The following is a 22,549-nucleotide window of genomic DNA, read 5'->3' on the forward strand; positions in this document are numbered from 1 at the left end:
TTAGCTCTAATAATATTAGCTTCATCTGTCTGGGTGTTCCGGGTGCATGTATATTTAAAATTGTTGTATCCTCTTGCTGAATTTGACCCCTTTTGTCATTACGTAGTGACCTTCTTTGTCTCTTCTTACAGTTTCTGTCTCAAAATCTAGTTTGTCTGAAATAAGTATAGCTATTCTGCCCTTTTTTTTGGTTTCCATTAGTATGGAATATCTTTTTCCGTACCTTTATTTTCAGTCTGTGTGTATCTTTATAGATGAAATGTGTTTCTTGTAGGCAACAAATCATTGGGTCTTTTTTTTCCCCCAATCCAGCCACTCTATGTCTTTTGATTGGAGAGTTTAGTCCATTTACATTCAGTGTTATTATTGCTAAGCAGGGACTTACTCATGCCATTTTATTAGTTTTCTGATTGTTTTGTGGCCCTCTCTTCCTTTTCTTCCTTCCTGTCTTGCTTTTAGTAAAGGTGATTTTCTCTGGCAGTGTGATTTCTTGGTCTTTTTATGTATTTGTTGTATTTTTTATTTGAGGTTACCATGAGGCTAGCAGGTACTGCCATATAACCCATTATTTTATGCCGTTAACAACTTAACCCTGCTTTCATAAACAAGCAAAAAAAACCTAATAAAAACTCTACACTTTCACTTTGCTCCTCCACTTTTTAACTTTTTGTTTTTACTTTTATTGTACTGTTTATGTTTTGAAAAGTTGTTATTTTTGATTGGTTCATCTTTTAGTCTTTCTACTTACAATGAGAGTAGTTTACACACATCAGCTACAGTGTTATCTTTTTCCGTGTACTTAATATTACCAGTGAGTTTTATACCTTCAGATGATTTATACTGCTCATTAATGTCTTTTTCTTTCTGCTTGAATTACTCCCTTTAACATTTCTTTTGGGACAGGTCTGGAGTTGATAAAATTTCTCAGCTTTTGTTTGGGAAAGTCTTTATTTCTTTTTCATGTTTGAAGGATATTTTCACCAGATATATTCTTCTAGGGTAAAAGTTTTTTTCCTTCAGCACTTTAAATATATCATGCCACTCTCTCCTGGCCTGTAAGGTGTCCACTGAAAAGTCTGCTGCGAGACATATCGGAGCTCCATTGTAAGTTATGTGTTTCTTTTCTCTTGCTGCTTTTAGATTCTTTATCTTTGACCTTTGGGTGTTTTATTATTAAATGCCTTGAGGTAGTCTTCTTTGGGTTAAAGCTGCTTGGTGTTGGTTGTATAACCTTCTTGTACTTGAATATTGATACCTTTCTCTTGGTTTAGGAAGTTCTCTGTTACTACCTTTTTGAATAAACTTTCTACCCCCCTTTCTCTACCTTTCTTTAAGGCCAGTAACTCTTTGATTTGCCCTTTTTAAGCTTTTTTCTAGATCTGTAGGCATGCTTCATGACTGCTTTTTCTTTTTTCTCTTCTTTCCTCTGTATTTTCAAATAGCCTGTCTTCAAGCTCAGTAATTCTTTCTTCTGCTTGATAGATTCTGCTATTAAGAGACTCTAATGTATTCTTTAGTATGTCAGCTACATTTTTCAACTACTGAATTTCTGCTTGATTTTTAAAAATTATTTCAATTCTTTGTTAAAGTGATCTGATAGAATTCTGAATTCCTTCTCTGTGTTATCTTGAATTTCTTTGAGTTTCCTCAGAACAGCTATTTTGAATTCTCTGTCTAGAAGGTCACGTATCTGCTGTTTCCCCAGTATTGGTCCCTGGTGCCTTAATTAGTTCATTTGATGAGGTCATGTTTTACTGGATGGTCTTGATGCTTATGGATGTTTATCAGTGTCTGGACATTGAAGAGTCAGGTATTTATTGTAGTCATTGGAGTCTGGGCTTGTTTGGATACATCCTTTTTGGGAAGGCTTTCCAGATATTTGAAAGGACTTAGGTGTTGTGATCTGCATTAGGGGGTCTCATGACCCTGACTGGTGCCCTGTGCTACTGTGGCTGAGCTGGTATCCAAGATGGAAAACAAAGTCCTCTCCACTCTTCTCTCTCCTCTCCTCTCGCAGAAGAAAGAGGTCTCTTTTGGAGCCATGGGCTGTGCTGCCTGTGCCTAGGAGAGGGGTGATGCCAGCACACCCTTAGCCACACTGGTTGGTGTCTCAGTAGGTCTCATGCCCCCACAGTCTGCTGGCTCCAAGCCCAGCTCAGCACTAGGAGTTGCCATCCTTGTGGCCTAGACTGACCCTCAGGCTCACGTGGGGCCCCAGAGAACTTGAACCCACAGTGGCAAGGCTTGTCAGAGCTCTACCTCCCACTGCCAAGATGGGCGATTCCCCTCACACCGGGACTAGTCCAAATGCTCCCTCCGTGTGTGGTCATCAGTTTAGTTCAGCCTGGTTCTGCTTTCCACTGCTACAGGACAGCGCTGATTTCAAAGCAAAGCTTCAAAATCACTGCACTCTCCTGCTAAGAGCACAGATTCTCTGCCATGCAGCCACTGTCGGAGATGGGGAAGGGGTAGCGTCAGCGATTGTAGACTCTTTCCTACCCTCTTCAGTGCCTCTTTCAGCGATAGGAAGTCAAAAACAGGCACTGTGTGTACTCAGCTGAATTTTGTTTCCTGTGAAGGTGCTCCCTTTGTGTAGATAGTTGTTAAACTTGGTGTTCCTGCGGGGGACAATCAGTGGGGCCCTGTGTTCAGCCATCCTGCTCCTGGCTGTTTCCTCTCCTGTTTATTTTTCTTTATGTGTAGGTGATTCTGTTCTCAGCCCTCTCTTCTCTGGCCCTCTCTTCTCCATCCAACCCCAGTTCACGTTCACGGTTTTAACTACCTGTGTGCCACTGTTTCTCAAGTTTGTCTGTTGTCCAGACCCTCTCCTGAATTCCAAGATGTCTTGCACATTGGCCATATTTCTCTAGATGCCCATAGGCACCTCACTCAACAAAGGCAAAACTGAGCTCCTTTTCCTTCTCATCTAGTGTCGGTGAACTCCTTTGGTATTCTCTAGGTTAATAGTCTTGCCATTCACCCAGTCCCCTCCAATCCAGCAATCTGGGAATCAGTCCTGGTATGTTCTGTCTGGCCAGTCCTATTTTTCTGGCCTGTGACTACCTTGAGAATCCGTTTTTCCTTTCCACACCCCTGCCACCTCCATGTGGCTGCCATGGTTTGGGGACTTCACTCTTACCAGCATTCCTGCGGTAGTTTCCTGTCTGGTGTCCTTATCTCTCGTGCCAGCTCCCTCTGGCCTACCTTCCCATACACCTTCCAGAGTGATCTTTTGAAACCCCAGTCTCGTCTTACTCCTACGTCCACCTCCTGTTAGGGCTCCCCTTTGCCTGTATGCATGGCATAGAGGGCCCCCATGCCAGTTTAGATCCTTGGGTGAGTAGACACTGAGGCAGTTAGGAATGGAAGGGGTTTATTAGTGATATCTGTGAAGGGTAAAGTTGGAAGAAGCAGGATGGGGCAGAGATGGCCTCAAATTGCACTGCAGTGCCTACAGTTCTGAACAAGCCACTGCAGAGCTCTGGAAGAGTGAGGACTGTTAAAACGAGGCCTGGTCTGTATCAGGCAGAAACGTTGAGGCCCTAGACCCTTACTGTACTTACTTGTTGGCTAAAGACTGCCCACAGCTATAGCCTCTGCCCAGATGCTGCAGTGGATCCAGAAGGTGCTGCAGTGGATCTAGAAGACACTGCAGCTGGAGGCTGGCGCTGACCATAGGAGATCCATGCAGCATGCCCATGTGGGTACCCTGCAGCCCTTCAGTCATAGCCTTTGGCTTTTCCTGAGCGTTTGTTATCTTCTCTTAGAAAATACATTTTATCCGTGCTCTGTTACACGTTTCTTGAACGTGCCGGGCTGTTTTACACCACCATGCTTTTACATTAACTTTTCCATCTGCTTTAAATGTCCTTCTCCACACTTGTTTTCCTGAAAAAAGTTTTTTACCAGTCACCGCCAAGTGTCATAACTGTGATGCCTTTCCTAATACCCAAGCCGTGTCTCCACATCATCTTCTCTGTCAGGTGCTTGCCAGGTCATCACTCTGCACTATCTTTGGCCTTCCTACTAGACAGTGAACCCTTTGAAGGAAAACCTCTCAATTTTAAAGTAATTTTATTCACTGTACTTTGTATTTTGAGGTTGGTGTTAAATAAATTTGTTGTATTGAACAGAATGAAAAGATGAATTTTCATATCCCATCAGAAGTTAGGACTATTTTTTTCCTTTTTAAAGGATAAAAGGTGTTCCCTTTTCTATCACCTAAGGATGGGCCTAGTGGATTAGCTTTTAGTACAAATGATGGCCCATATGCCTGGGACTGGTAACTTGGAGAAAAGTGCAGTTCTCAGACATCACCACAGGTGCTGCAGTAATGGAACAGGTTACTTGCTTGCCTGGGATAAACTCATGTGGCCTGGGTATGGGACGATGTGGGAGGCAGCAGTAAACCTGGGAACATGGCAGGCTTGTATGTGACAAGTAGGATATTTCCTCATTAAATTGAGTCTGTTTTCGTGTTGGATGAGCAAGTTAGAGAAGACATGCGAATATAAATGGAATGTGTACAAGATATTGATGACTTGTACTTTTTACAGTTCAGACACTTCTGGAAATGAAGCAAGTGAAATCGAATCTGTAAAAATTAGTGCAAAAAAGGTATGTAGGAGTATTCGCTCTTCTATTTTAATTTGTAATATATTATAGTTTGATTGGATTCAAATAGAGAAAATGTTCTGTGAAATATTTCATTTCCTCTTTAGATTGGATGCAAATAGAGAAAATATTCCGTAGCAACATTTTTCATAAAGTTCTATTTTTAGAATATACTTTTATAGTAAAAAACAAAATATTTTTGTATGTGAAGTGTTTTTCATTAAAGAGGTCTCATCTCTATGTACTTTGTCAGTTTTCATAGCATTCTTGTACTGTGGTTAGGTCGTGATTTTAAAAGGCAGAGTGAATTGTTGGGAGTGTTAATCGTAACCTTTGATTTAGGTTTCCTGTCCTATCATTAATTATGTTGCTGTCTTCCTATTATGTTCAGTTTTAAAGTTTAGAAGTGAGTAATGTGGACTATATATATGGTTTTCTACTATTACAGTAAGAATTATAAGCATTTCTATTTTCTAAATAAGTAGTGCTGTTTTCTTCTTTTACACAGCCAGGAAGAAAGCTCAAGCCCATTAGTGATGACTCTGAAAGCACTGAAGGAAGTGATACGAGAAGAAAAGTTAAATCAGCAGAGAAAACAAATACACAGCGTCATGAGGTTATTCCAACCACAGCATCTTCAGAACTTTCAGATAAACCAGCTGAGTCGGTCACTTCTAAAAAGACAGGACCCCTTAGTGCTCAGCCCTCTGTTGAAAAAGAGAACTTGGCAATAGAAAGTCAATCGGTAAGAATGTCAGCCATCCCCAAGGAGAGCAAAAATAGTTTATTGAAAAATTTTGGGGAAGAAAATGAAGCATTTTCTCTTTCCTTCATATCTTTTCAAAGATAAATTTTATATTTTCCTTAATCTAATAAAAATGTTTGTTTTAGAAAATCTAGATGGTATGGCCGGGTGCAGTGGCTCACGCCTGTAATCCCAGCACTTTGGGAGACCGAGGCAGGGGGATCACCTGAGGTCAGGAGTTCAAGACCAGCCTGGGCAACGTGGTGAAACCCCATCTCTACTAAAAGTACAAAAATTAGCTGGATGCAGTGGCGCATGCCTGTAATCCTAGCTACTCAGGAGGCTGAGGCAGGAGAATCGCTTGAGTCCAGGAGGCAGAGGTTGCAGTGAGCTGAGATTGCACCATTGCACTCCAGCCTGGGTGACAAAGCAAGACTCCGTCTTAAAAAAAAAAAAAAAAAAAAAAAAACTAGAAGATATGGAAAAGAAGATAAAATCACCTATAATTCCATAACCCAAAATAACCATGTTTTTTGGTCTATGCTGTTCAGTCGTTTCAGTGAGCTTTAATTACCCTGAGACCATATACTTGTTATTAAGTATTCAACAATGTGTAACATTCCGTTCATGACATGCCATAGTTAATCTCTTACTAATGAAGAATTGCTATTTAAAAAATTATAAGTGCTTTGATGAATTTTGTTGTAGCTAAATATTCGTGCATTCCTTAGATCATTTCCTTAGAAAAAAAACTGCTGATAAGAAGTCTGGGTCTTAGGCCAGACGCGGTGGCTCATGTCTGTAATCCTACCACTTTGGGAGGCCAAGGCATGCGGATCACCTGAGGTCAGGAGTTTGAGACCAGCCTGGCCAACATGGCAAAACCCCGTCTCTACTAAAAATACAAAATTTAGCCGGGTGTGGTTGTGCATGCCTGTAATCCTAGCTACTCAGAAGGTTGTAGCAGGAGAATCAACTTGAACCCAGGAGGCAGAGGTTGGAGTGAGCTGAGACCGTGCCACTATACTGGGCAATAGAGTGAGACTCAGTCTCAAAAAACAAAGAATTCTGGGTCTTATTGGTTCTAAAATTCTTGACATATAATATCTTTTGGTCAAGTTCTTAATATGTGATTAATTCATTTGGGCTTACTTGAATAAATAATTTATGCTCATGTTTGAAAACTTTTTGAAGTATAGTAAGTTGTCCCTGCTACCCTGTCTTCTTCACCTTTCCACCTGCTAAACATACACACAGGTAACCTTATACTTTCTTATATCCTTCAAATTTCCTTTTGTACATGTAAACAAATATGAATGTATATTCTTATTTTTATTTCCTGTCTTTACACAAATTGAACCAAACTATGATCTCTGTTGTTGATCTGTCTTGGTGAACATCCCATGTGCACTTGAATTTGCAGTTGTGTTCTGTAAATGTCAGTTGAGGTCAAGTGTAGTTCAGAGATTTTGTCTCCTTACTCTTGTTTTTGGTGATGGGGGATGGTCTGCTTGATCTATCAGTTACTTAGAGGAGGTATTTTTTTTAACTTCTGCTAAAAGTCCATTGACTTTTGATGTAATTTTAAATATGGTGAGGTTCACATCTACCATACTCTGTTTTCCATTTGCTCCTGTTTTCTCTCTCTCTTAGAACTCATTTTGGATTAGTTGAACGTTGTTTTTGTATTCCATTTTATTTTCTCTATTGACTTCTTAGCTATACCTTTTTAAATTTGTTTCAGTGGTTGCTCCTGGGTTAAAAATGTACATCCTTAAATTAGCAAAGTCTATTTAGAATCAGTGTGTTCTCACTTCATACATTCTACTTGACAATTAACTACCTCCCACTACATAAATGTAATTACGTAACAATATTATGTATAATTCTATTTATCTATCCCAATCCTCTGTGCTGTTTTGTCATGTTTTACTTCTGTGTTACAAATCTAACCTTACAGTATTGTCATTTCTGCTTGAAAGAGTTGTTTTTTTTAAAAAAATATGAGAAGCAGCAGCTCTGTAGTCTTCTACCAGTTCCTCTCTCCAGTTCACTGATTGCCTGGCAATAGATACTAGTTTCCATTTGTTATCTTTTTCCATCAGCCTACAGAATATCTTCTAGCATTTCTTTCATGACAGGTCTGCTGGTGACAAATTCTCTCAGATTTTGTTTATCTGGAAGTGTTTTTATTTCAACTCTGTTTTTGAAGGATATTTCACTGGCTGTGGAATTCTGAGTTGACAGATTTATTCCCTAGCTCTTTATACCATTCTGTTGTCTTCTGGTCGCCATGGTTTCTGATGAGCCGTGAGTTGTCTCTTTCCCATGTACATGTACCTTGTCCTGTGCCCCCAGTGCTGCTTGTCCTTCATTATCAACTATGTTGTTATCCTCATGATAGTGTTTTCTGGTAGGCTTTATGTGGTCTCACCCGGCACATGGGCAGTACTTAGACAAGGCCTCTTAGGACCCCCGCTCCACAGGCACCTGTGCTCTCCTGAGCAGCTTATTCCAAGTGCCTCTCAGCTGGGTAGGATTGTCATGTCCTGCTTAGACTTCAGCTCACTATACCCCATTTAGAAACTCTGTGTGTGTGGAGTGGGGATGGTAGTCATAGGGTTCACCTTCCAAGTTTCCCCTTTCTCCTGGAACTCAGTCTTGTATTGCCTATTGTCCAATGCCTGAATAAAATTGCCACCCCTTTTCCCCCATTTTATGGTTGTTTATGGCAAGCGAGCTAGTTTGGAAGCTGTTACTTCACCGTAGCTGGAACAGAAATTTGAGCTGATTCCACATGTTATTATCTTAAGTAATAAAAGTTCAAGTTTTCCATCAAGGCAACAATTGTTATAAGTCAACTGAAAGTTTTATTTGTTCTTATTTTGTGATGGTTTTGTTTGCAATGCTTCCTTATATTAATGTAGATAATTTATATAACTAATCTGTTTTAGAACTAAATGAGAATTGTAGCTAAAGTGTTTTTTTCTTCTTGAGGTGGAGTCTCGCTCTGTCACCCAGGCTGGAGTGCAGTGGTGCAATCTCAGCTCACTGCAACCTCTGACTCCCCCCAGGTTCAAGCAGTTCTTCTGCTTCAGCCTCCCCAGTAGCTGGGACTACAGGCATGTGCCACCACACCCTGGCAATTTTTGTATTTTTAGTAGAGGTGGGGTTTTACCATGTTGGCCAGGCTGGTCTGGAACTCCTGACCTCAAATGATCTGCCTACCTCAGCCTCCCAAAGTGCTGGGATTACAGGCATGAGCCACTATGCCCAGCTAAAATATTGAATGACAGTTTGGTAACAGTCTTAATCCTTATGTTTTAAGAGAAAGAAAACTTCTTAAAACCTTAATCCTTTTTTTTTTTTTTGTAGAAAACTCAGAAAAAAGGGAAGATGTCTCATGGCAAAAAGAAGAAATCAAGAAGTAAAGCCGTAGGCTCAGGTAGAGAATGATGTTTTATATTTTGTCACTCATTCAGGAATTTCGTGAGAGAAATAAGACCCTATTCTTAATTTGTTATAGTTGTAAATTTTAAGTACATAAAATTGCCACTTTTAAAAATTAGGAATATGTGACTTTGAAGTAACATTTTTTTCTAACATTTTGTCATGAAAATTTTCAGCATACAACTAAGGTGGAAAAAAATTTATATATTCATATACCCACTACTTAGATTTTACAGTTAACATTTTATTATTTACTTTATTAGGTAGTAAAGCAAGTATTAATCCATTAATCCAGTTTTTAAGGCATTTTAAAATAATGTAGACATCAGTACTTCCTCTGGAATACTTAAGTATGCACATGATTAACTGGAGTTCATTGTGTTTACGTTTTTTCTTTGAATGTAAAATGTACATGCAGTACAATGTGTAATTCAAGCCGCTGTCAACATCTGAAGTCTTTACTCCAGAAAGTTCTCCCATGCCTCTTTCATGTCAGTCCCCACCCCATATCTCCGGAGGCAGTGGCTTCAGGGACGTTTTTTCTGCCATGGGTTAGTTTTGCCTGTTCTGGGATTTTGTGTGGATGGAATCTCATAGTGTGTACTCTTTCGTGTAAGGCTTCTTTCGCTCAGCGTAGTTTTTTTGCAATCCATCTATGTTGTTTGGTATCATTTTTATTACTGAGCTTATTCCACTGTATGATTACACCACAGTTGATCCAGTCTCTTACTGATGGACAACTGAGTTGTTTTCAGGTTTTGGCTATTTGAATAAAGCTGCTGTGAACTTTTTTTTTTTTCTTTGAGACTGAGTCTTGCTCTGTTGCCAGGCTGGAGTGCAGTGGCTTGATCTCAGCTCACTGCAACTTCCGCCTCCCAGGTTCAAGCGAATCTCCTGCCTCAGTCTCCTGAGTAGCTGAGACTACAGGCCCACGCCACCACGCCCGGCTCATTTTTTGTATTTTAGTAGAGATGGGGTTTCACCACGTTGGCCAGGATGGTCTTAATCTCCTGACCTCATGATCCACCCGCCTTGGCCTCCCAAAGTGCTGGGATTACAGGTGTGAGCCACTGCAACCAGCCAGTGAACATTTTTATACACATTTCTTTGTGAACATATGTTTTCATTTCTCTTGGGTAAATAAAAAGGAGTGAAGTTGCTGAGTCATAGGGTAGGCATATGTTTAATTTTACAAGAAACTGCCAAACTTTGCAAACTGCATTCCCAAAGTGGTTGTATAACATAATTTTATACTCCTACCAGAAGTTTAAATGTTTAAATGCACAGTTTAAATGTTACTAAGAATATAATGAACAACTTCATGTGAATAAATTTAAAATAGATAGGGGAGGCTAGTGGGGAGCGGGGAGAGGGAGAGGCTGGTCAGCGGGTACAAAGTTACAGTTAGATAGGAGGTATAAGTTCAGGTGTTCTCTTGCACAGTAGGGTGACTATGGTTAACAGTGTTACACGTTTCAAAACAGCTAGAAGAGAGGATTTTTAGTCTTCTTACCACAAACAAATGATAAATGTATGAGGTGATGGATATGCTGAATGCCCTAATTTGATTTTTTAGACAATACATATATGTATTGACACATCACACTGTACCCATAAATATGTACAATTACTATGTGTCAATTAAAAACAAAAATTTAAAAGTGAATCCACCCACCCCGCCAAAATAGAGGAAAAGGAGATATCCTCTTCTCCCCCATATTGTAACACATAAATATCTAGAAAAATGCAAGGCTAATGAAGCTGGATTTTGAAGAAGAAAACTGAAATAATCCTGTAACTATCAAATTCAAACACTAGTTTTAAATTTTTCTATTAAACTAACAAAAACTCCTCAATTCTATATAGTTTTATAGGCAGGTCTAATACAGCAGTCCCCAAACTTTTTGGCACCCAGGACTGGTTTCATGGCAGACAATTTTTGCATGGATGAGGATTGGAGATGGTTTTGGGATAAAACTGTTCCACCTCAGATCATCAGGCGTTAGATTCCCAAAAGGAGCTCACAACCTAGATCCCTCGCATGTGCAGTTCACAATGAGGTTTGTGATCCCATGAGAGTCTAATGCCACCACTACTCTGACAGGAGGTGGGGCTCGGGTGGTCATGCTCACTCGCCCCGCCACCCTGCCACTCACCTCCTGCTGTGTGGCCCAGTTCCTAACAGGCCACAAACTCATACCGGTCTGTGGCCGGGGGCTTGGGGACCCCTGGTCTAACAGACATTTAATCCTAATCTTAGGGACAGTGACACCAAAAGATAGACCAGAAAAGAGACCCTGCATATATGGAAACTTGATGAATGTATGACAAAAATGTTGACTGCTAGTCAGTGGGGAAAGGTGGTTCTGTGACAGTGTTTTCCCTGTAGAAAAATGAAATGAGACTGCCTCTGACTTGCAGCACACAAAAAAAGTTCTGAATTGAAGGCTTAAATATGACAGGTAAAATTGGACAATTTTTAGAGAAAATACAGGAGTGTCAATAAAAATACAACTTAGTAGAAAAATGGGCAGATGACACCAACATTTTTACAGAAGAGGAAATAGTAAAATAAACATTTGGAGGGAGTGCATTCCTAATCACAGAAATTTAAATTCACAGCTACAGTGAGACACTCTTTTGCACCTCCTAGTTTGGCACATATTTTAGCCTCTCAAGAGTCCATATTTAATGAGGATGTCGCCAGTGGAGATCCTTAATCACTGCAGATATGAAGAGATATAAGCACTTTGAAAATAATTTTGGCCATTCTCTGGCAAAGTTGAAAAAATATGCAGACTTTGAAACCTAGCAGTTGCTGGTGGGTGTATTTACTAGAGGAATTCTTGAACGTGTCTGTGTATCATGTGTATGAGTGCTCTTGGCATTGTCTTTCATGCTAGCAAAATACTGCAAACAACTTATCACATTAGAATTGATAGATAAATTGTTGTATACATATGGAGTGGAATACAAAAGCAGAACTTTTACTGGTGCATAAGCAATTGTAAAAAGGTCAAAAACATTCTAAACTCCACATTGTTTAGGAATATATTTGTGTGCAATAAAATTATAACAAAGAGTAATATGATGATAAACACAAAGTTCAGAAGGCATTGGAGTCAGGTACGCAGAGTGCTTCCAGTGTCTTATTAATGCTCTCTTTTTTTTTGTTTTTTTTTTTTGACCGAGTTTTGCTCTTGTCGCCCAGGCTGCAGTGAATGGCATGATCTCGGCTTCCTGCAACCTCTGCCTCCCAGGTTCAAGCGATTCTCCTGCGTGAGCCTCATGAGTAGTTGAGATTACAGGCGCCTGCCACCACGCCCTGGCTAATTTTTTGATTTTTTTTTTTATTTAGTAGAGAAGGGGTTTCACCATATTGGCCAGGCTGGTCTTGAACTCTTGACCTCAGGTGATCTGTCCACCTCAGCCTCCCAAAGTGCTGGGATTATAGGCGTGAGCCACCGCACCTGACCAGTGCTCTCCTTCTTAAGTTGTACCGTGGTCCTATGGGCATCCCTTTTATTATGCATATTTATATTATGCATATATAAATGTTCTCATGTATAAAATAACTCATCATAGATCAATTCTGATGCCAAAATAAATGTTATGTTCAGTAAGAGTAGATAGCTTGGATATACAGTTCTTAATTAAACTTAAAAAAAAAAATCTGTTGGTCCTGAGGACTTAAGGAAGATTTTATTTAAACTAATAAGACCTTTAGATACTGTCTTTTATAAACGCAGAACTAGGCTGGGTGCAGTGGCTCATGCCTGTAATCACAGCACTTTGGGAGGCTGAGGTGGGCAGATCACGAGGTCAGGAGATCCAGACCATCCTGGCTAACACGGTGAAACCCTGTTTCTACCAAAAATACAAAAATAGCCAGGTGTGGTGGTGGGCACCTGTAGTCCCAGCTACTCGGGAGGCTGAGGCAGGAGAATGGCGTGAACCTGGGAGGCAGAGCTTGCAGTGAGCTGAGATCGTGCCACTGCACTCCAGCCTGGGCAGCAAAGTGAGACTCTGTCTCAATCAATCAATCAATCAATCAATCAATCAATAAATGCAGAACTACTTTTTGCAGATTACTGGTTTTTCTAAAAATCATGGTGAACTGAGTTTAGGTGAGTAGGGATTTATGTATATTGGGGTGGTGGCAGAATTGTGAGTAACAGTGTTATGGGTCTGGCCTGGAAGTATTATTGGAATACTTTTTACTAACTTCTGTTCCTACCGTTTCTATTTTATAAATTAGTAGCAACAAAGACAGCAAAGTATTTACTGTGTGCCAGTCATTATACTGAGTGTTTAATGTTATTTTCTCTCTCATTCTTATAATAAACCTGTGAAGTATAGGTATTATTTCCCCCATTTTTACAGGTGAGAAAATTGAGGTCTTAGGTTAAAAAACTTGTCTGAGCTTACACAGCCATAAGTGGGTTCAGCCAGTGTTTTGGGTGTGTTAATGCCTAACAAACTACCTTAAAACTTACTAATCTAAAAAATTATGTGTAGGCCGGGCACGGTGGCTCACACCTGTAATCCCAGCACTTTGGGAGGCCAAGGCGGGTGGATCACTTGAGGTCAGGAGTTCGAGACCAACCTGACCAACATGGTGAAACCCCGTCTCTACTGAAAATACAAAAATTAGCCAGGCATGGTGGCACATGCCTGTAAATCCCAGCTACTCGGGAGGGCGAGATAGGCAAATCACTTGAACCCGGGAAGCAGAGTTCAGCCTGGGCAACAAAAGCAAAACTGTCTCAAAAAAAAAAAAAAAAAAAAATCTATATCTACAATTCAAATTTAGTCCATTGCCTGTTTTTGAAAATGAACTTTTATTGGATCACAGCCAGATTCACTCTTCTGTGGATTGTTTGTGGCTGCCTTCACACTACAATGGCAGAGTTGAACAGTTGGCCCATGAAGCCAACAGTAGTTACCATCTGGCACTTCACTGAAGTTTGCCAGCCCCTGATTGACAACGGTCATCGTTTTATTTGCTTACAGTTTTGCTTTGGGCAATTCTGTTCGTTTAATGGCCGAGCTAGGGTGGAAGGTCTAAGATGACTGTTTTCATCTATCTGGTGCCTTGTTCCTCCAGCATGTGGCCTCTTTTTAAGTGGCTAGCTTGGGCTTGCCTGTTGTTTGGTAGTCAGAATTTCATGTGACAGTTGATGTCCTAGAGGGAGCATTGCAGGAAGTGTAAAGCAGAAGCTGCAGATACCCTGAGACTTGGCCTTTCACTCCTTCATGCTCTGTTGATCAAGCCAGTTATAGGGGGCTATCCCAGATTCAAGGGAATGGAAGTAGGGAAGAGTGGGAAAGAATTGGTGGCTGTTACTAATCCACCAGAGCCAAGAGTTGCACTCAGATCATTGTGAATCTGGAGAAAAAACTCTCAGTATGTTTGTCAGTTTTGCAGTATTAAACAAAGAATTAATTATGGAAGAAGAGTAGACTTTCCTGCCAATGGCTTCTGTTAACATACAGAAAACTGGGGGCCGAGCATGGTGGGTACACCTGTAATCCCAGCACTTTGGGAGGCTGAGGTGAGAGGACTGCTTGAGCCCAGGAGTTCAAGACCAGCCTGGGCAACATAGTGGGACCCCACCTTTACAAAAAATTTTCAAAACTAGCCAGGCATAGTGGCGTACACTTGTAGTCTCAGCTGTTTGGGAGGCTGAGGTGGGAGGATCACTTGAGCCTAGGACTTCGAGGCTGTAATGAGTGCTGATCATGCTACTGTGCCGCAGCTTGGACAACAGAGTGAGACCCTGTCTCAAAAAAAATTTTTTAAAGAAAAAAAAATTGGGGTATGCTTTGGAAATTTGATAATAACACCTTACAGATGTATAGTAATTTATAGTTTTTGTAAATGCATTCACAGATATTTTCTTGCTTGAGTCTCATAATAAAAGGGAGAGCATTCTTTTATTCCATTTATCATTGAGGAAACGGCCTCTGGAAGGTTAACTGACTTGCCTGAGATCTTATGACTAGTAAGAAAGAAGCTCAAACTAGAACCAAAGTCTGTCTTCAGATCCCCGTCTGGTATAGTACTGTATATTACAACAAATTATTTAAATTAATACACTGAGTAATCTTGCTGTATCCTACAAGTGGCCTATCAGATAGATTAAAATTCAGAAAATACAGCTAACAATGAAGAGCTTATCCCCAGTGATGTTAAATAACAGCACACTACTAAATAAAGATACAGTAAGGTGATTAAAAGGCAACAATGCTTTTGGCTGCTTTAGCAAAAGTAGGAGAACCAGCAAAATAGCAGTTAAAGTGAAAGTGTATGTAGGGGTTTGCAAGACTTTGCACAGGGATAAGAAGTGAGTACGGCGCCTCCTCTCTGATTGTTCAGCTGCAGCTATCTTTTACAATTTGGTGAGACTATTTTTGTGGCAGGCTTTCAGAACCCTGGACCGACAGCCAAAATATGAATAACCAGCATGTTAACTTATCTTAATATTCTAGATACTTCTGACACTGTGCACGTTTGGTGTCCAGAAGGAATGAAAACCAGTGACATCAAGGAGTTGAATATTGTTTTGCCTGAATTTGAGAAAACCCACCTAGAGCATAAGTAAGTCTTTTGATGATGTGGTATATTTACCTGATAAATTTCCCTTGAAGCACTGTTTTTGCTCATCATACAGTTTTTGTTATGTACTATTTTCATTGTCATTGTTTTAGATATTTTTACATTTATTATAATTGTTTCTTTAATTCTTTGAAGAATTCATATGCTTTTAAATGTCCCAAATATGTAGACTTTTAAATTTATATTTGTGTATTAACCTTCTATCTTAAATATGTTGTGGTCAAAGATCATGGTCTGGTGATACTTTTTTTTTTTTTTTTTAATTTTGAGGCTTTCTTCATGACCTGGTACATGATCTGTGTGGTATTTCAAATCATTGGATCTAGATAGACTAATTATTGGATCTATGTTCAGTATTTCTTGGTACTTCTATTCATTTGTGCTGTATATGTTTAGAGACTATTAGGAAAATCTTGTGTAAAATTGCTCTGTCTTGCAGATTGAACATTTTAGTTGGTCACACACTCTATTCCTAAACATACTTTGTCTTAAGATTTATTTTACCTGATACTAATATGCATCATAGTTTTCTTTTGCTAGCATTTGCCAGATTTTTTTTTTTTTTTTTTTTTGAGATGGAGTCTCGATCTGTCCTCAGGCTGGAGTACAGTGGCTAGATCTCGGCTCACTGCAACCTCCACCTCCCAGATTCAAGCAATTCTCCTGCCTCAGCCTCCCAAGTAGCTGGGACTACAGGTGTGTGCCAACATGCCCAGCTAATTTTTGCATTTTTAGTAGAGACAGGGTTTCACCATGTTGGCTAGGATGGTCTCGATCTCCTGACCTCATGATCTGCCCACCTCGGCCTCCCAAAGTGCTGGGATTATAGACGTGAGCCACTGCGCCCGGCCAGATTTTACATTCTTTTTAATTTCTTTTACTTCCAACCTTTTTGCTACCTTAAATTTTAATTTCTTTATTAGTCTTTTTAAATCCAGTGTATCAGTCCTTGAATTTCAACTCTTGAGTTTAGTCCATTAACATTTATTGTAATTATTGATATATCTTGAACAATATGTTAATATATTGTTACTTCTTTAACGTTTTTATTCTACTTTTTGATGTTCTGAATTTTTTTTAACTTAAAAAAATTGTATTTATAACACCACCTTTAATTCTAAATTAAGGTACATAGAATTTCCCCTTCTGTTGTGTGTGTTTGTCTCTGTTTTTAAGACAACAAAATTTACTTAGGTATTTGATCACTTTTATCTCAGATATTTTCTTGCAATATCCTGTAGATAAGTATTTTCTCTTATTTAAATATTTCATCCAACACCACAGTGTGGCTCTTTATGTTGCAAAACTTCTAAACCTTCTGATTATTTTTATTATTTCTAAACCTTCTGATTATTTATTATTATATTTATTATTTTTATTATACTTGAGTTTGAATGACAGCTTAGCTGGATATAATATTTTATGTTCTAAATTATTTTCTTAAATACTTTGGAAACTTTATATTCTTTTACATTGAGTGTTGCTTTTGGAAAATTTGATGTCTATCTAATTCTTTTTTCTTTGAATGTGATCTGTTGTTTAGCTCCCTAAACTGTTATTTTGTTTCTTTGATATTCTTAAATTTCACTATATTGAACCTGAACTTTTCATTCCAAGGTTTTTAAAAATTTTTTTAATCTATTGCTACTGAACAAATTACTTTTTTTAATTATAAGAATTTAAAATATTTTTATCCTAATTTTCTTTTCTGTTATCTTATTATCCTTTGCTTCATTCACTGGGAGATTTCCTCAGTCTAAGAAATTAGATTTCCTAATTCTTAGAAATACCCAGTCTGCCATTTGTCCCATCTGTTGAGTTCTCTATTATATTTGTTTTTTGTTTTCTGTTTTTTGTGTTTTTTTTGAGATGGAGTCTCACTCTGTCACCTAGGCTAGAGTGCCATGGCGCAGTCTCAGTCCCTGCAACCTCCACCTCCCAGGTTCAAGCGATTCACCTGCCTCAGCCTCCCAAGTAGCTGGGATTACAGGCACCCACCACCACACCCAGCTAATTTTTGTATTTTTAGTAGAGACGGGGTTTCACCATGTTGGCCAGTCTGGTCTGTAACTCCTGAACTCAAGTGATCCAGCCACTGTTGCCTCCCAAAGTGCTGGGATTACAGGTGTGAGCCATCATGTCCAGCTATTTCTGCTGCTTTTTTTGTGTCTTGTATTCGTGTTTTATGCTGCTAATATCTTCCTTAGAATATCTGTTGGGCTAATTTCAAATTATTGAATCAGCTATTCTAAAATACCTGCTTCTGGTAAGGTTTCGGATATAATATGTGTTTTCCTTTTGAAATGGTTGAGTTCCTCCAGCATCTTGTTATTCCATTCTCTGAGCTTATTTTCCCGTGGGCCCGTCCCCTTCTGTCAGACAGTATGTATAGAAGAAGGCCAAAATCCAGTCTCTGTTAGTGCCTGTGAGTGCAGGGGGTGGGGTAAGCCTTAGGGTGGGCAGCCTCAGCTACTCATCTCACAAAACAGCCTGTCAGGTCAGTACTTCACTCCTCGCCCTCCAGAGAGGAGCAGCAGGAAGAAAAGATGGACTCTGTGGGTCATCATTCTCCAGTCTGAGGGTTTGACTGGGGAAGGGTGGGGAAACAGCTGCCCAAAGTCAGTCAGCCTCCCATGTTTTTCTCTAGGCCCCACAAGTTCAACCCCAGTTTCAGTCTTGATGAGGACACAGGGACCAAGGTCTGAGTTGCTGCAGGGGACAGGGGACCGGGGGCTGGAGCAGGCACACTGTTGATGAGATTGGTGATGGGAAGAGGCAGGAGTCAGTTTCCCGCAGCTGTCTATTCCTCCCCTGGCCACAGCGCCACTCCTCACAGTAGTTATCCTCTCTACATGACCTCCCCCTCAGGGTTTTCACAGCTTTCTCCATTTTCTCTGTGGTATTCCCTCTGTAGTTCTGGGTGAGCTTGGGGAAAGGAGCCAGCCTGTCATGCCAATTCATCATTATCATTGTGGGAAGTACCTGTTTTACTCTTCTGTATATTCCAGAGCCAGTTTCCTGTTAAAACTAGCACAGTTAACACACCCAAGACCATCTTGCTCGTGTTATCCTTTTCCTATTCACAAATCTCTTATAGGAAGCTTATTATAGATTTCTGATGTTTTAGGGAAAATGGCATTGTCCCCTTCTAAATCATTTCTTATGTCAAGAACTTACTACCCAGTGGATAGTAAGGACACAGGGACAGAGGTCTGAGTTGCTGCAGTGGGTAGTAAGTTCTTGATATAAGAAATGATTTAGAAGAGGCATAGTATTTTTCTTAGACTTATATAACATTGCAGTATAACCTTGTATTTTTGTCATACCAAATAAGAATTCTGGTGAATCACTGATCTCATTTTGTTTCCTTAACAATGTGGTGTTCTCAGCCACATGCAACACTTCACTCTTTCAAAATTAAGTCAACAACTATTTAAGGGTCTGTTTTTAATATCCTGTACCTAGCACTCAGACCTGAATAGCTTCACTGTTATATCAGTATAAACTGACGATAAGCAGTTTATGTATAAGTAGGGAAGTATGCCATGAAATGCAACATTACAAACGCTGAGAATATTCTATAGCTGATTCAATTAATTGAATTTTGCCAGATGTTTAAGTTGCTAGAATTTGGAAGAGCTGTCTTGTGTAGACCATCACCTTTGTGGTTGAAAGAATCCATCGATTTATCATTACAAGCCATATGCGGAGAGGCCTGACCAGCTTTTCTTATTTAAAAAAAAAAAAAAAAAAAAAAAAACTTTCTTTAGATGGGCTCTCACTGTGTTGCCCAGGCTAGTCTCTAACTCCTGGGTTTAGGGGATCCTCCCACCTCAGCCTCCAGAGTAGTTGAGATTACAGGCATGTGCCATGATGACTGGCTATATTTAAAAAATATTCTAATATCTGAAAATAATGATTTGATATTTATATTACATTAGAAATTCTTTTTTTTTTTAAGTGGGACTTATGTAAATTTTTAATTGTGCTAAAATACACATAACATAAAATTTGCCATTAAGTGTTTTTAAGTGCACAGGTCAGTAGTGTTAAGTATATTCATGTTGTTGTGCTACCAGTCTCCAGAACTTCTTTATCTTGCACAACTGACATTCTGTACCCATTAAATCACAATGTTCTATTCTTCACCCCATCTCTAGTGCTTGGCAACCACCCTTCTACTTTCTGTTTCTAGGAATTTGACTACTTCGAATACTTCACATAAATGGAACCATCCAGTATTTGTCTTTTTGTGACTGACTTATTTCACTTAGCATGTCCTCAAGGCTCATCTGTGTGATAGCATGCATCAGAATTTCCTTCTTTGTTAAGGCTGTGTTTGTGTATACACAGATGACCGTCCCTCCGTTCACTGTTTCTCCATTCATTCATCAGTGCACACTTGGGTTGCTTCCACCTGTTGTTGTGAATAATGTTGCTATGAACATGCATGTATAGAAATACCTCATTCATGAATTTTTTTGTTAGTTCAATGTGTAATAACAAGTTACAACTTTATTTTTTTTTAAATTAAATGTCTTCTTTTGAGATAATTGTAGAATCACATGCAGTTGTGAGGAATAATATAGGGATTTTATCATATGTATAGGTTTGTGTATTGCATCACCGCCAGAATTCTTGTGTTCTCATGCCCCCTCTGTCCTCAGGTTGCCCTTTTATAGCTACACTCACAGCCCCACGCCCTGGAAACCATGAACCTGTTCTCCATTTCTGTCATTTCATCATTTCAAGAATGTTATATAAATGAAACTCGATAGTGTGCAACCTTTTGGGATTGGCTTTTTTCCACTCAGCATAATGCCTTGGAGATTCATCCAAGCTGTTGTATGGTTCCATTCCACTGCATTGCTAGGTAGCGTTCCATGGCATGGATACACCATGGTTTGACATTCACCCATTGAAGGAATTTGGGTTGTTTCCAGTTTTGGGCTGTTACACACACAGTGCTGTGAACATTTGTATACATTTTTTTGTTTGAACCTGAGCTTCCATTTCTCTGGAATAAATGCCCGAGAGTGCAGTTGTTGGGTTATATGGTAATTGCATGTTTAGTTTTGTAAGGGACTGAGACTGTTTTCCATGGTGTATGATCCAGATTCTCTGCATCCTTGCCAGCGTTTGGTGTTCTCACTAATTTTTATTTTAGCCATTGTGATAGGTGTGAAGTGTAGAAATATTTTCTTTTTATTGTGTGTTAACTGTGTGCACCTTGTTAAGCAACCCATCTCTGGAACTAAAGCCTTATGAAATGGTAGCTTTGTACCCATTTGAGCAATGACTCCTCATTCCTCCCTCCCCCAGCAATCACTATTCTACTTTGTCTCTGTAAATCTAACTGCTCTGGGTACCTCATATGAGTGGAATCATACAATATTTGTCCTTTTGTGACTGTCTTATTTCACTCAGCATGATGTCCTCAAGGCTCACCCATGTCAGAGCATGTGTCAGAATTTACTTTTTAAGGTGGAGTCATATTCAGTCATATGAATACCCATTCATGTTACTTAACAACAGGGATGTGTTCTGAGGACTGCATCCTGAGGCAGTTTTGTCATTGTGTTAACGTAGAGTGTACTTACACCAACTTAGATGGTGTAGCCTAGTACATGCCGTGGCTATATGATGTGTTGCCTGTTCCTCCCAGGATACACACTTGGACAGCAAGTTCATTCAATACTATGTTACTGTATTAAATACTGTAGGTAATTGTATCATGATGGTAAATTGTGTATCTAAACATAGAAAAGGTACAGTAAAAATATGGTATAAAAGATAAAAAATGAGCCTGGGCAACATAATGAGACCCATTTTCTACAAAAAAGTTAAAAATTAGGCAGGCATGGTGGCATATGCCTGTAATCCCAGCTACACGGGAGGCTGAGGCAGGAGGATCACTGGAGTCGAGGAGTTTGAGGCTGCAGTGAGCCATGATCACACTACTCAGTCCAACTTGGGTGACAGAGTGAGACCTTATCTCAAAAAAAATAAAGATAAAAAATGTTATACCTGTTTGGGGCACTTAGTAATTTATTATCAAGTATTGTGTAGTATACCTAACTATATACACAACTAGGCAACACTATAGATTTGTTTACACCAGCATCGTGGCAAGTATGTGAATAATGCATTGTGCTATGACATTTTGATGGCAACAGTGTCACTAGGTGATAAGATATTTTTAGCTCCATTGTTGTCTTATGGGTCTACCATTGTATGTGCCATCCATTGTTGACTGAGACATTGTTCTGTGGTCATGATTTTAACACATTTTCTTTATCCACTCATCTATCAGTGGACACTTGAGTTGTTCCCACTTTTTGGCTATTGTGAATAATGCTGCTACACACATTGATGTACAATTGATATTCAAGCCCATGCTTTCAATTCTTTTGTGTATATACCTAGAAGAGGAATTGCTGGATCATGTGGTAATTCTATGTTTAATTAATTTATTTTATTTTATTTTTTGTTTTTTTTGGAACTGCCAATACTATTTTCCACAGTGACTATATCGTTTTACATTTCCACCAGCAACACAGGGGTTCCTATTTCTGTACTTTATCACCAACACTTGTTGTTTTCTGTTTTTTAAAATAATAGCCATCTTAATGGGTGAGTGAGCCAAGCCAGAAGAATCAGAGACTGGCCACCAGATCTCTTCTCCCCAGCGACAGAGACCTGAGGCAGTTTCTTTTAGTCAGTTGTATAGTTTCTGAAGAACTAACACCTGATTTATGGCTACTTTTTGGCTAGTCCAAATGTGTTACACAGTTGCTCCTCCTTTTGCTAACAGGCAAAGAGGGAGGGAAATAAAGTCTGCTGGGTCTATCAGGTAGTAGGAAAAGACTGGGATTAGCCATAAGCATTTCTACCTTACTTGGTATCACCTGTGAGGTTGTTTAGTATCAGGGAATTAAGATGACCCCGTACCAGAGGGCTTACGGAAAAATGTGTTTGTTCTTTTTCTTTTGCTGATACGTGTTTCCAGTATTTTTTTCAGGCTGAACATTGCCATCTTAGTTAGTTAAAATGGTGCTCTCATATGTTCATCACAGCACTATCCATGATAGCAAAGACGGAATCAACCTAGGTGCCCATCA

General features: G+C 39.4%; 1 protein-coding gene across 7 annotated transcripts in view; it reads left to right on the forward strand.

Moving 5' to 3' along the window:
- CENPU (centromere protein U) overlaps nt 1–22,549 on the forward strand; it is a 42,066-nt gene that overhangs the window by 11,245 nt on the left and 8,272 nt on the right. For all 7 annotated transcript variants that reach the window (XR_749559.2, XM_010377930.2, XM_030918761.1 and 4 more), the window contains exons 5-8: nt 4,557–4,617; nt 5,123–5,359; nt 8,735–8,804; nt 15,302–15,410. Coding sequence is in view for 6 of the 7 variants with exons in the window: in XM_010377930.2 (XP_010376232.2) it covers nt 4,557–4,617; nt 5,123–5,359; nt 8,735–8,804; nt 15,302–15,410 (477 nt within the window). In the remaining variant the exon portion in view is untranslated. The remainder of the gene's footprint in view (nt 1–4,556; nt 4,618–5,122; nt 5,360–8,734; nt 8,805–15,301; nt 15,411–22,549) is intronic.

The sequence above is a fragment of the Rhinopithecus roxellana genome, chromosome 2 (genome assembly GCF_007565055.1).
Source record: "Rhinopithecus roxellana isolate Shanxi Qingling chromosome 2, ASM756505v1, whole genome shotgun sequence".
Lineage (NCBI taxonomy): Eukaryota > Metazoa > Chordata > Mammalia > Primates > Cercopithecidae > Rhinopithecus > Rhinopithecus roxellana.